Below are 14,509 nucleotides of genomic sequence, written 5' to 3'. Positions count from 1 at the left end.
TATCCAGCTAGATTCATCAATCACCCCATCAAGGTCGGTCAGAAATCTTGGAGTAATATTTGATGACCCGCTGACCTTCACAGACCAAATTACAAAGACCACTCGATAATGCCGGTTTGCACTGCAAACCTCCTTTATTTGGCTTATGCTACTCTGAGCAATGCCTGCACTTTGTATTTTGAGCACTTCTTGTTGTGTTTTTTCCTCTTCACGATGACTCGCTTAATTTGGTCCTAATTTTTAAGTCGCTTTGGACAAAAGCGCCTGCTAAATGACTAAATGTAAATGTGTAAATACACTCACCTAAAGGATTATTAGGAACACCATACTAATACTGTGTTTGACCCCCTTTCGCCTTCAGAACTGCCTTAATTCTACGTGGCATTGATTCAACAAGGTGCTGAAAGCATTCTTTAGAAATGTTGGCCCATATTGATAGGATAGCATCTTGCAGTTGATGGAGATTTGTGGGATGCACATCCAGGGCACGAAGCTCCCGTTCCACCACATCCCAAAGATGCTCTATTGGGTTGAGATCTGGTGACTGTGGGGGCCATTTTAGTACAGTGAACTCATTGTCATGTTCAAGGAACCAATTTGAAATGATTCGAGCTTTGTGACATGGTGCATTATCCTGCTGGAAGTAGCCATCAGAGGATGGGTGGTCATGGTGGTCATAAAGGGATGGACATGGTCAGAAACAATGCTCAGGTAGGCCGTGGCATATAAACGATGCCCAATTGGCACTAAGGGGCATAAAGTGTGCCAAGAAAACATCCCCCACACCATTACACCACCACCACCAGCCTGCACAGTGGTAACAAGGCATGATGGATCCATGTTCTCATTCCGTTTACGCCAAATTCTGACTCTACCATCTGAATGTCTCAACAGAAATCGAGACTCATCAGACCAGGCAACATTTTTCCAGTCTTCAACTGTCCAATTTTGGTGAGCTCGTGCAAATTTTAGCCTCTTTTTCCTATTTGTAGTGGAGATGAGTGGTACCCGGTGGGGTCTTCTGCTGTTGTAGCCCATCCGCCTCAAGGTTGTGCGTGTTGTGGCTTCACAAATGCTTTGCTGCATACCTCGGTTGTAACGAGTCTGGCACCAACAACCATGCCACGCTCAAAATTGCTTAAATCACCTTTCTTTCCCATTCTGACATTCAGTTTGGAGTTCAGGAGATTGTCTTGACCAGGACCACACCCCTAAATGCATTGAAGCAACTGCCATGTGATTGGTTGATTAGATAATTGCATTAATGAGAAACTGAACAGGTGTTCCTAATAATCCTTTAGGTGAGTGTATGTGCTAACATTTAAATTAATCATGTGATACAATGCACTTAGTATACAATAATATTCCGAGCAGCCACGTAAAGTGGCTAACATTAGGCTACTAAGATGTTTCAAATGATAATCCATGTTTGAGGTTGATGAATGAAAGGAGACATTTGGATTTCCTGCTCCACATAATTGACCCTTCGCAAAGACCCGCCCCCCTTAGTTACTGTCGCTATGTCCGACAAGCTACGCTGCTCTCACGCCACTCCATGTTCTCACGCAGTGAAAAATACATCGTGGAGCAGAGAGGAGACTGACAACACGCTGACAGACAGGACAGACCAGGTTACTTTTCGGTTACTTTTGATATTAAACATATTAAACAAAGTCTCACCTTTCAAATTGGGTCATTTTTTAAAAGAAATTTAAACGATACATACCGTTTTGTGGCTCTTAAATGTGTCTGACAGATCGCTGTAGAGCATCAGTTAAAGCTGCTCGTGAACCGATCATCTCTTCCTTCTAGTTCATTTATAGCATCAAATAAACATGAATGAACATCAGAAGGAATGTTGTTTTAAACCGCGGAAAGGAGTCAGTACATTCCGTTTTTCAAGTTCAAATCCTCCCATGTTAATCTGCTATCTCTCCTGACTGCTTTGTCGGACAAAATGGCGGATGGCGGATTATGATTGGTTAGATCGCTTGTCAATCAAGCTCCCTGCGAAGGGTCAATTACCACATGGACCAGCCGTGGTAATGATCTATCCGGCATGGACTGCATGACTGCCAATTCCTGTGCAGTTTTTTCTGCGACAAACCGACTAATTCAATTTTGGACTAAGCCTTGATGAGTCTCTTCTCATCAACTAACATTTAGTCAAATATTAGGGGACACCACTAGAAAAAAATACAGTTGAGAAACTGAACTGGCATACTGTAATGATTAGGGCTGGTTTGTCATGGTTCAAGTATTGTAAAGGATGATCTCATCATGATACTTGAGATTCAAATGTTGTGTTCATTCACAGAACTAGTACTTTCATTCAACAATCTTGTGTTGCGTAATTTTTAGTACGGAAAGTTCATTCTTGGCTTGGATAAGTGAATAGGCTTTTACAGCTGTGGAACTAAACGACAAAAGACAGCACATCCAATCAAAGAAATCCAAAGCAATTTGGGATGCAGTCATCTACTACTGATAATTACTGTGGATCACATCATTGCTTGGCCGAGCACTGGAGTCTAGCTGCTCTGAGGTTTGGTGAGGAAGAGATTGTATACTGCACTTACCAGGGCTGACTTGCCCACTCCACCAGAGCCCAACACCACAAGCTTGTATTCACGCATGGCAGGGTCTCTTCACCAGACTCCTCAGTGCTCTAAAAACAAGATAAGAGAAGAGAATGAGTAGGTCACTGCATATGGATATATGGTAGTTTGAGCGTGTGTGGGGTAGAGAGCACCCTGGATCGCAGCCCATGGGTGGGGGATAATAAAAGCGAGGCTTCTTACACACAAAGCAGCTGTGGGTTCTAAATGGAAGTGTGCAGTCTGGAGCCAGGACTGAGAACTGCTAAGCATCTGGGCCTATATGGATTTAACTATTTAATATCAGCAGGCCCACACTAATTTGGCTAAATGATTTATTTTACTCGCCAGACTTTTTTCATGGAATGCAAAAATAAAAATATAAACCACTTATAATATAAAACACTTGAATGAGTTCTTTTCAACCAGGTATCATCTTTCCTCTCAAAGAATAACCACCTGGACTTCAACCTAACTGATTTTAAAGGGGTGGTTGATTATGATTTCACTTTTCTAACTTTAGTTAGTATGTAATGTTGCTGTTTGAGGATAAACAACATCTGCAAAGTTACAACGCTCAAAGTTCAAAGCAAAGGGAGATATTTTCTTTTAAAGAAATAGCTTTTTAAGGACTATAACAAACGGCTGGTAGGGACTACACGACATTCCTCCCGGGTTAGTGACATCACTAACCCTAAAATTTACATAAACCTCGGCCCCAGGAACGCGACTTATAGATTATCATGACAGAATGCTAATCAATGACTAGAAGATAACTACACATAAGCTACATAAATTGATCAACTAACTATTCAGAAATGTCCTGTTGCATTCTACATGTCACTTCTTCTTGAGTCTCTCCATCATTGTCTGATTTTGATATGAACATAAAAGGATAAAGGTTTTTGAAATTTTCAGTGCATGTCTGTGTGAGGTAAAAGGACACAAGCTGTTGAAGCTCCACCCTCTGTGCCGCGAGCAGCAGCTCATTTGCATTTAAAGGGACAGACAAAAAAAAATTGTGCATTTTTGCTCACTCTCAAAAAGTGACAATTTTAACATGCTATATAAAAATATCTGTGGGGTATTTTGAGCTAAAACATACACACTCTGGGGACATAAGAGACTTATTTTACATCTTGTGAAAAGGGCATTATACTACCCCTTTAAGAACGGCCATTCAACCGAGACTGCAACACTGTCGGTCACTGAAGCCCTATGGATGGTGAAAGCCGATCCCAAATTTTCAGTTCTCATTCTCCTGGATCTATCTCCTGACTTTGTGAATCATCAGATCCTTCTGTCCACCCTCTCATCACTGGGCATCACAGTAACTCCACTTCACTGGTTTGAATCCAATGTCACAGGTCTTTCAGGGTTGCCTGAAGAGGGGAGGCACATCAACTGACCACCAGGGTTCCTCAGAGTTCAGTTCTTGGACCCCTCCTTTTCTCCATATACACTACATCACTGGGACCCGTCATAGAGGCACATGATTTCTACTTACATTGCTATGCTGATGACACAGCTCTACCTTTCAATTTAACCAGATGATCCCACAGTAGCTGCACGAATCTCAAGCTGTCTGGCGGTCATATGTTCAAGTTAATTCATTTTATTTGTCATATACAAAAGACAATATGTACACTGAAATATATTTGGTTGAGGCTCAGACATTCAACAGTAGTGCAATATATACAATTATATACAATTTAGAGAGGAAGAAAAAAAAAACGATGGATGAAGTAGGGCTGGGCGGTATATCTAGTTGTACGATATAGGCTATCGATATATTTTTTGAAACGATATGGAATGAGGCAATACCGTTTATATCGATACAGTAGTTTGATACAAGCACATCTGAAAAATAGCCGAGGACGCAGTGTGAGCTGCTGCAGTTAAAGTACATAGTACAATTTGTCCTATACATGACACAAGCTTATATTAAGTAACTGGTAAGATAGTTAAGTTTAAAGCAGCTTGCCCAGTCAGATGCTCTGACAGATAGGCTATTGTTGCTGACTGACAGATAAATACTTGCGCTGTTGAATGCGTTTAAGATGTGGTGCTTTCCTCAGTGCTTAACTTACATTTCACAGGTATATTCTCCATATATACGCTTAGCGTAGCGGTTGAATGGCCGTTCTGTAGTAAATATAAGGAAGGCTCGGAGGCTGCTACCCTGGTTTTCGTCGACTGAAGCGAAATGAGCTCGTGGCGCGAGCACGGCGGGTTACGCAATACTCGTTCCCTCTGCTAGAGAGAACCAAGGTTACGTTTAGTAACCGATTACGTTCTCTTACGAGAGATTCTCTCGTTTTGCATAAGTTAGCTTACGCTACGTGAACCCCTTGTCAATGCCGTTCGCACCTAGCATCCACTACATGAGTCCCAGGGGAAGCCCGGGGAACACAGAAAGTGGAAACAGGCGGCCAACAGAGTGGGCCAGCACATGTTCATAGGCACACAGTAGGGGGTGTAGAGCGGCTTGGCCGGTCTATACAGGACTGACACAACCCTTTATAGTGCAGCTCAACCAGGAGAGCTAAATCGAGTAAGTAGCCCGCGCACGAAAAGTCTGGGCAGGGCATACACACGACTTAGACTGATAGAAGTTTAGCCTGCAGGGCAGGAACTTCCAGGTTATAAAACCTAACAAATGTACAGGGGAGGCCCAGCCTGCCGCCATACAAATGTCATGAATGGAAATTCCGCTGGACCACGCCCACCATGAGGCCATGCCTCTGGCACTGCAGATGCCCAAAGTGCACTGCAGATGTTTAGATGCATAAGCTGCCGCAATAGCGTCTACTATGCATCTGGACAGACTGTGTTTCGAGGCGGCGAGACCCTTGGTGCGCCCTCCAAACGAAACGAAAAGCTGCTCCGAGCGCCTGAAAGCGGCGGAGCGCGTGACGTAATTTCTCAGTGCCCTGACAGGGCAGAGGAGGTTACGATCAACCTCGCTGCCGGATGCCGGTAGGGCTGAGAGAGAAATGACCTGCGCTCTGAAAGGAGTGCCCATCACTTTGGGGACATAACCATGTCTCGGTTTGAGAATGACTTTAGAATCATTAGGTCCGAACTCGAGACATGCAGCGCTAACTGATAACGCGTGTAAGTCACCCACGCGTTTGACTGAAGACAGGGCTATCAGAAAAACGGTTTTGAACGCGAGGTATTTCAGATCCACAGTCTCTAAAGGTTTGAAGGGATGAGTTTTCAGGGCCTCCAGGACCAAAGAAAGATCCCAAATCGGAACCGAGGGGGGCCGCGGGGGATTCATCAGCGGATGATTAATTCATTCCTTCCTAATACGCGGCTGCACGCCGTTTCGGCGGACGCTGCAATAGCCGCAACATATACTTTGAGCGTGGAGGGGGACCTGCCCATGTCCCGCAGCTCTTGAAGGAAGCAAAGTACCCACGAAACCCCACACGTTTGTGGGTCCAGGTTTTTTCCCGTGCACCATTTGTTGAACACAGACCATTTAGACGCGTAGAGCCGTCTCGTAGAGGGAGCTCTAGACTGCGTGATCGTGTTCACGACCCCTTTTAGCAAATCAGCGGGTATCCATTGATTATCCATGCATGCAGAGACCAGCGCTCTGGATGAGGATGCCAGATCGAACCACGGGCTTGAGAGAGAAGGTCTCTTCTCACCGGGATCGGCCATGGGGCTGAGTCCGCCAGCTGCATTAATTCCGGGAACCATGTCTGGTTCTCCCAGCGCGGGGCTATGAGGAGCACTGAGTGGCGCGTCTCCCTGATTCTCCCGATAACCTGAGGCAGCAGTGAGATTGGGGGAAAAGCGTACAGCGGGTCGCTGGGCCAAGCTTGGGCCAGTGCGTCCTCGCTCTTCGAGAAGAATTTCGGGCAGTGAGCGTTGTCGTATGATGCAAAGAGGTCGACTTTCGCTTTGCCGAAAAGGCGCCACAGAAGCTGGACTGTCTGGGGGTGCAGAGACCATTCCCTCGGGGGAACGTTGTCCCTGGACAGTCTGTCTGGACCATCGTTCAGGTGACCGGGCACGTGCGCGGCTCTCAGCGAGCGCAGTGAGTGCTGATCCCAAACGAGGAGGCGTCCTGCCAGTGCGCAGAGAGTTTTGGATCTGACACCGCCCTGACGGTTCACGTAGGACATCACTGACATGTTGTCCGTGCGGACTAGTACATGGTGACCTCGCAGGTATGGGAGAAAATGCCTCAGCGCATTCTCGACCGCCAACATCTCCAGACAGTTTATGTGAAGGCATTTCTCCTGGTCTGACCAGAGGCCATAGACCGGTCTGCCCTCGAAAAGACGGTTCACGTAGGACATCACTGACATGTTGTCCGTGCGGACTAGTACATGGTGACCTCGCAGGTATGGGAGAAAATGCCTCAGCGCATTCTCGACCGTCAACATCTCCAGACAGTTTATGTGAAGGCATTTCTCCTGGTCTGACCAGAGGCCATAGACCGGTCTGCCCTCGAAAAGCGCCCCCCAACCTAGGTTGGAGGCGTCTGTCGAGATCGTTTTCCGGTGCGAGATGACTCCCATTGTCACTCCCCGCTGGTACCATTCGGTCGCCAGCTAGGGCTGCAGGGCTGAAACACAGCCCTGATTCACACTGACTCGCAAGCCGCCGGCAGTCCACGCTCTGCGAGGCACTCGCGCTTTTAGCCAGCGCTGAAGCGGGCGCCTGCGCAGTAAGCTCAGCTGAAGCACCGCTGCAGCTGAGGCCATGTGGCCCAACATTATCTGAAACATTTTCAGAGGGAATCGCCTGCCTTTCTGAAAAGATGCGGCGAGATGTCGAATACGGCGCGCGCGCTGTGTCGACAGTCTGGCCGTCATAGCCACAGAGTCCAGTTCTATTCCCCAAAAAAGAGATTGACTGACTGGGCGTTAATGAGCTCTTGGTCCAGTTGACCGAGAGACCCAAGCTTTTCAGATGGCCGAGAAGCTCTGTTCTGTGAGATATGAGCTCTCTCTCTGACTGCGCCAGTATCAGCCAGTCGTCCACATAGTTAAAAATTCGCATACCCTGTGTTCTCAGGGGAGCGAGGGCCTGCACTTCGTGAATGTACGGGGCGCTAACGACAGGCCGAACGGAAGGACGGTGTATTGATATACCTGACCGTCGAAGGCGAATCTCAAGAATGGCCTGTGACGGGGTATAATCTGAATCTGAAAGTATGCGTCTTTCAGATCGAGAGAAATAAACCAGTCCCTCGGGCGAATTTGCGCGAGGATTTGTCTGGTTGTGAGCATTTTAAACGGCCGTCTCATGAGAGCTTTGTTCAAATATCTCAGATCTAATATAGGTCTGAGGGCCCCCTTGCACAATAGTTTCACTATTTCTGTATGAAGCAGGTGAGCTGCTTCCGTATTCACTCTCGTCTCAGTCCGTGCGCGAAAGCGCGGGGGACGGCGAGCAAACTGCAGCGAATAGCCCCGTTTCACAATGTTAAGCACCCATTCTGACACGCCCGGGATAGCTTCCCACGCTTTTGCATGCATAGCTAGGGGTAGAATGGTCTCTGGGTCCCGGCCGCTGCACTGCGCGGGATGGGGGACTCGTAACAGAGGTATTAGCGCGCCGTTTAATTATCGCGGACGTATCGCCTGCAATAATTAATGCGATATGGCTCAGCTTGTCAGTGAACTACGGCTCTGTGTAGTAAATGCCGCTCCATTTGAAAGCAGGTGATGGCGATTTACTACTAATCAAGGAACCGGCTTTACTGACGAGATGCGCATAACAATGTCATGCGATATATAGCCCAGCCCTACCTACCTACCTACCTATTTTATATATATATATATATATATATATATATATATATATATATATATAAAATCACGTGCAGGTGTATCGTGGTTTTCCCGTTCGGTTGGAATATTGTTACACCCCTAGTATCTATATGTCAGCACACGTATCTGTCAGAGATTTAAACTGTGTGTGTTAACTATATCTTAGCAGTTATTTTGAAGCCCTTGATATAAAGCATGGCTCATGTTTAGGACAAAGTGGATTATGTACTTATCCCCGCAGCAGCTCACTCTGCATCCTCCGCTATTTTTCAAACTACTGTATACTGCTATAAACAGTATTGCCTCATTCCATATCGTTTATAAAAAGAAAAAAGAAAAACAATTGCTACAAAAAATAAATAAAAATAAAAATAACAATATATCGTACAAACTCGATATACCGCCCAGCCCTATGTTACACGTGTTGTCTTTCTCCATTGTTTGCGCTCACTTAAGACATAACCAACTATGTTTGTATACAACTCAGTTGCACATATAAGGTAGTTTTCATAAGCACTTTTCTTCATGCAACATACATATATAATTAAGCTCCTTTTATAGCCAACTAACAAATGGATGACATTCCTGAGGTAAATGCAAAGTTAAGTGACACCTTTCCATGGTTGAAATACTGATTGAGATATTATAAGACATGATATGGATTTCAGTAAGTTGTACTGTATCTTTCAACATACCTTCTGATTTTCATGCATGTTATTCTAGATAAAATTTGTATTGAAGTGGAAAAGACTTGCGCAGTTGCTTGTAGGCCTGTCGCGATAGTCAATAAATCAATTAATCGCACGATAAAAAATGAGCTCGATAATTTTTCCGGCCGCGATAATTCCACTTGCATGCTTGTTTGTTTTCCTCGTCTCTCTCTCTCTCTCTCTCTCTCTCTCTCTACCAAATAGACTGGATGACCACTCTCGGTTCCTAAGCGTATAGGAGGAGTGAACCCTCTTGTTGTCAGTTGCATGGTCTTTGTGTGGGGAGGCGGCGCTTGTCAGTCACATGGTCTTTGTATGGGAAAGCGCCAGCGAGACTGCTTGCAGCGACTGCTGGGAGGAGCCCGATCTCAAGAAAATGCGTATCTATACCACGATTGTTATTTCTCGTGCCATTTATACTGCAAAAATAGTTTTTGCGTGCATATGATACGCACTTTATGGCGTGTAATACGCACGCACTCCTCACCCCTAATCCTAACCAAGTATTTTCAGTGCGTAGCATATACACGCAATAAAGTGCGTCTTCCTGACAGTACACTATCACTCGGGCGTTTGTTTAGTCGACAAAGTAACAGGAGGACAGTGCAAAATGGTGTGATATGGCCTGTTGAGGCTTTTTTTAATTTGTTTACAAAGGTTCTAACCGGCAGTTTTGCCTGTTATGGAATGTATCACTATTATGTCTGAGCCTAATGCTTAATATTTTTTGAAGTGCAATTTTGTTTATATCCATTTTATTTATTGTTTTTGATATTTATTCAAGTGAATTTTTTTTGTTAGACAATGAGAGTCCATTGCTTTTATTGTTTTTGGTTGTTTTGTAAATTTTTGTGGATATTTAAAATGTTTTCCGTTTTCAATGTTTAATATTCTTAAGAAATAAAAGTTTATAGATCTTTGAAAAGGTGTACCTGCATTATTATGCCATTATCATTATATTAGATGAAAATGGTCTCAGAACGACAAGATCATCGTTTATCGCAATAATTTCTTGGACAATTTATCGTCCAGCAAAATTTTTTATCGTGACAGGCCTAGTCGCTTGAACTGAGGTGCTACAGCAATCTGTTACATCACATTTAAGAGCATCAAAACACCATTTATTGTTTGAAATGAATGAATTTCAGAATTTGAAAGATGACACTTTCTTTTCAGAAGTAACAAAGCACAAAGCTATTTGCGATTATAATATATTATAATAAAAAATGCTTTATCATAAAAACCAAGTCTGTTAGATAACAGCACTGAAAGTGCATTCACATAACTGTGTCAGTTCACAGAGTTAACAGTTAACAACCACCGGCTTTAAAGCGAATAAACCAGTTGCGTTCTGAACAGCTTTACATTCAATGCAGACCAAGTACATTGATCAGCAAAAAACATTTACTATGCCCATCCTTTAATGAATACATTCTTTACATGAACTTCTCAGATCACTGCTGCAACCATGTGGGATCTATTCAGAATAAATACACGCAGGCTAATATTTTTAGTGTAAAAAGGCGTCACAGAAAACCATTCGGCTGGGTTTCATATAGCAAACACACGTGCAGCCAAACACAAGTCTTCTGAAGTTATGAGTCCTTGGTGAGGGGCCAAATCTAAACATTGTCCAAGCTGTGTGCACTCAAGGAACACTAAACTCATCCAGTGTTATTTGGAGAGGTTCATGGGTGCCGTTGCTCGAATGCTTTAGTCTGATTCTGGTTTTGCAGGAATGGTTGGCATGCACAGAGAATTTTCTTCCTTTAATGGTAAAGGCAGTGTAGAAAAGGCAATGAGATGCCAAGCTAAGGCTACAGAGAGAGAAAATGACCAGAGATAAAAACGTAGAATGTGATTAGGAGCATTAATACAGCCATGAGTCACACATGATGTATGGAGAATACACTAACAGACATACACATGGACGGATATAGTGCAAGACCAAATAATTTAAATTCTGTTCAAAAGCAAGCAAATTCATGCAAGTGAAGTCAATCCATAGCTACTTTAAAAACTTATTCTCTTTTTTCTCCTGTAAAACTTTCTGTAAAAAATAAACATATCTACCTTCCTCACTCAAGTATGGCATCATTACTCAAGTCTTTCCACGTTAGGATGGAGAGGCTGCTTTCGCCACACAGCATGAACAACTAAACTTCCCTGATCTTCATCTAAGGCAGACTGAATGGTCTGTGAACCAAAATAACTGCTCTGCTAAACGTCTTCCGAAATCATAGCAGTGCTCAACGTTAAGGATTTTTTCTACTGGCAAATTGTGGTTCATTTTTTTACTTGCCTTGCAAAAAATGTCACTGGCCCTACAAAAAAAAAAAAAATTTAAATAAAAACATAAAAAAAAAAAAAAATCTACTAAATAACGGCCCTTTCACACTGAGCGTAACGCGATAAAGTTAAGCGCAGACGAACAGAGCTTTCACACAGAACATGAAATGGTTGATCGTCTTCAGCTAATTCATGCCTGAACGATAAGTGGCACTGAACTAGAATACATTTTTCTTCATGTATGCATCTAGTAAGTTTTCCCATTTAGATTTAATCTCATCCACAAAACAAAATAAAACAGTATATTAAGGGGTCATATAATGCCATTTCTGTACAAGCTAATATGATTCTTTAGGGTCTAAATTAAAAGTTTGTAATATACTTTAATTAAAAATTCTCATTAGTATTGTAAGAAAACACTCATTTTACCTGGTCAAAAACAGCTCTGTTTTCAGCACGCCGTTTAAGTGCATGTGTCTTTAAATGATATGAGCTTTGCTCACCCCGCCCCTCTGTTCTGTGGGGCGTTTTGACACAACAACACAAGTGGAGTGTTGCCTTAACAACAGTTGAGGGTATACTTTGAAGAATGGCAGCGGGAGTCTCTGAGGACACTGTGTAACCGTCTCAATTTGAACCGGAGTCTGAAAACAGGACGTTTCTGAATGGTTGGTTAACGTAATGTCACTTTGGTCTATCTTTGTACTGGCAGGGTAGAGTAGTGAGATACGAACGCCATGTGTTTACTGATGTATACGTTAGTTCATTGACAGATTGATGTTACAGCTAATGGTCATGAAAAACTTTTTTTCGGTAAATGTAGGCTTGTCCGTGATGCGTAACGTTATCTATGCAGTGTTAAGGCTGATTTATACTTCTGCGTCGGACCTACGCTGGAGCCTCTACGCTGAAGGCAACGCGTTGGTTTTCATTTATACTTCTGCGTCGTTGTCCGCGTTCACGCGCGCAGAGGGAGCATGTGAAACCCGAGGGAGCGGTCCTAGCAGACCAATCACAGCGCTTGCGTCCGCGTAGAGTTGACGCGTTGTTACATTTTTGGAGAGGTGCACGTCAGGGTACGCCGAAAGGTACGTGCGCTACACACAGCCTACGACGTAGCTACAGCGTAAGTTCGACGCAGAAGTATAAATTGGGCTTAAGGTACAACTATCAGGGCTGAAGCACTAACATTTTACTGATCTGTTAAAAAAATAACCAGTCTGTGAGACTATGGAAGTTATTAGGGACATAAACAACACATACTCAGATAGGAACTAATAAATTTTTCAATGTTCTCTTTTATAAAGCAATCTGGTGAAATGATTCGCGCAAACATGAAAGCATTGACGTTGATCGTGAGGAATATTCCCTTTGAAAACAAAACTCAGCCACTGCGTCTTCAGTGGCTCGGATTTAGGAACATCAAAATGACTGCTGTGTTCGAACAGAACACCACAATCGCTTAGACGCCATTCTGCTCCAGCGTATCAACAATGCAGACTATGATGACAGCTCGCTCAGGGCGGGTCTGTGTTGAAACGGTGCTGTCAATCAACAATCGTGGGAGGGGCGTCTGACCGTGTGACGTCACAAGGTCGAATGGCTTGATTTGAGAGAGGGGAAAACATAAGATGATAAAAAAAAAACACTGGATGGATTTTTATCTTTTTATGATGGTTGTGTACAGGCACTGCTAACACACATTTCAGTACAACCAACTTGTAAAAGTGCATGTACCATTATATGACCCCTTTAAGATAAATTAGGTTTGGTACAACCCCAGAAACACAAACCATCTGTGATGATCACATAACATGATTGACAGCTCTGGAGCTCTCTGACTCATAACACACGGAAGAAAACGGCACTCTGTTTCAAGCTCTTCAGATAGCATACGATGTAACCAATCACATCAATGTGCGGGTGGGCTTTAGCATAACTGCAAAGCAGGGGGTCTCAAGAGAAGCCAGGTTATCCTGGTAGGCTATATTTTTCTGTTGATAAATGAAAAATGGTGTAAAGCAACATAGCGGGTAAATTATGTACATGATTAGGGCTGTGACATATGGGATTTTTTTCTTACCGCGGCGAAGCAGCAACAAATCACGTGGTTTGGCGGTTAACTAGCGGATTTTACTAACAGACCTACCGATCTCGGTGTAAAAATAAAATAATGATGATGCCATCTTTCTAAAGTCATTTTTAACCCCCCTCTATAAAATACTGGATTACTCAGTAAATATAGCCTACATCTGTGACATTTAATAGTTTGGCTTTCATCACCATTTATGTTTGTCTTTCTATCCACCTTATTCCTGACGACCTTACTGCGTTTTGAATTATGGGTGGCACTTCCGGTTTGGGGAACTTCCATTCAAAAAGTCTGAAACGAATCATTTCAAATCATAAGGTTGCCCTACAAATAAAGCTGATCCGTCAGTTTGACTGGATGAGCTGTCAATATTCCTTCATGACTTATTTTCAGACATCATGAAAATAACGTTATACTTCGGATTTTAACGTGACATGTTATAACAAGAATATCTATGGCAAGAGCTCTTTTCAATTGCTGCTTTCTTTTCAATCGCTGCTTTCTTTTCCTCATGATTATTTTCTTTTTTCCCCTTTGCAATAGGTAAAAGTATGTGTAAAAGTATGAAAAAGGACAACATATACTGCACATTTGTGGTCTGTTCTCCCGAATTTAATTTACGATATATTCCATTATGGAATTCAAGAAGAATCTCTCGTTATTCTCAAATCCTCACGTCTCTTTCCTGGTTTGTTTTCACAGGTAAATGCAATTTATAATCTGTCAAAATGACGGAAATCACTTTGAAATAGTATCACTTAATGCTGAAGTTAATGAACATTTTTGATTAAGGCAAGTTACATAATACAGATAGGCTATATATTACGAGCTTTTGGGGTTATTTGGTAGTTGAAAGGCGGGTTAATTTTATTTTTTATTTTTTAACTTTTAAATCTCCTTTTAATGTTCGATGGTTGAAATAGATTATAATGTCATCTCATTGTGACACTTTTTTAACGTATGCGTTCATAGACCGAGCGTTTCACTGATTGTTTACAGCTTAACGGAAGTTACACCCATAAT

The 14,509-nt window shown here is 43.0% G+C and overlaps 1 protein-coding gene across 2 annotated transcripts in view; it reads right to left on the bottom strand.

Annotated features, from left to right (window-relative positions):
- rap1ab (RAP1A, member of RAS oncogene family b) overlaps window positions 1-14,509 on the bottom strand; it is a 73,103-nt gene that overhangs the window by 56,610 nt on the left and 1,984 nt on the right. For both annotated transcript variants that reach the window (XR_014029453.1, XM_081357174.1), the window contains exon 2: window positions 2,580-2,668. Coding sequence is in view for 1 of the 2 variants with exons in the window: in XM_081357174.1 (XP_081213300.1) it covers window positions 2,580-2,636 (57 nt within the window). In the remaining variant the exon portion in view is untranslated. The remainder of the gene's footprint in view (window positions 1-2,579; window positions 2,669-14,509) is intronic.

Source organism: Scardinius erythrophthalmus, assembly GCF_964197995.2.
Source record: "Scardinius erythrophthalmus genome assembly, chromosome: 25".
In the NCBI taxonomy this organism is placed as follows: Eukaryota; Metazoa; Chordata; class Actinopteri; order Cypriniformes; family Leuciscidae; genus Scardinius; species Scardinius erythrophthalmus.
Note: the sequence above shows the minus strand (reverse complement) of the source record. Positions and strands in the feature narration are given on the sequence as shown.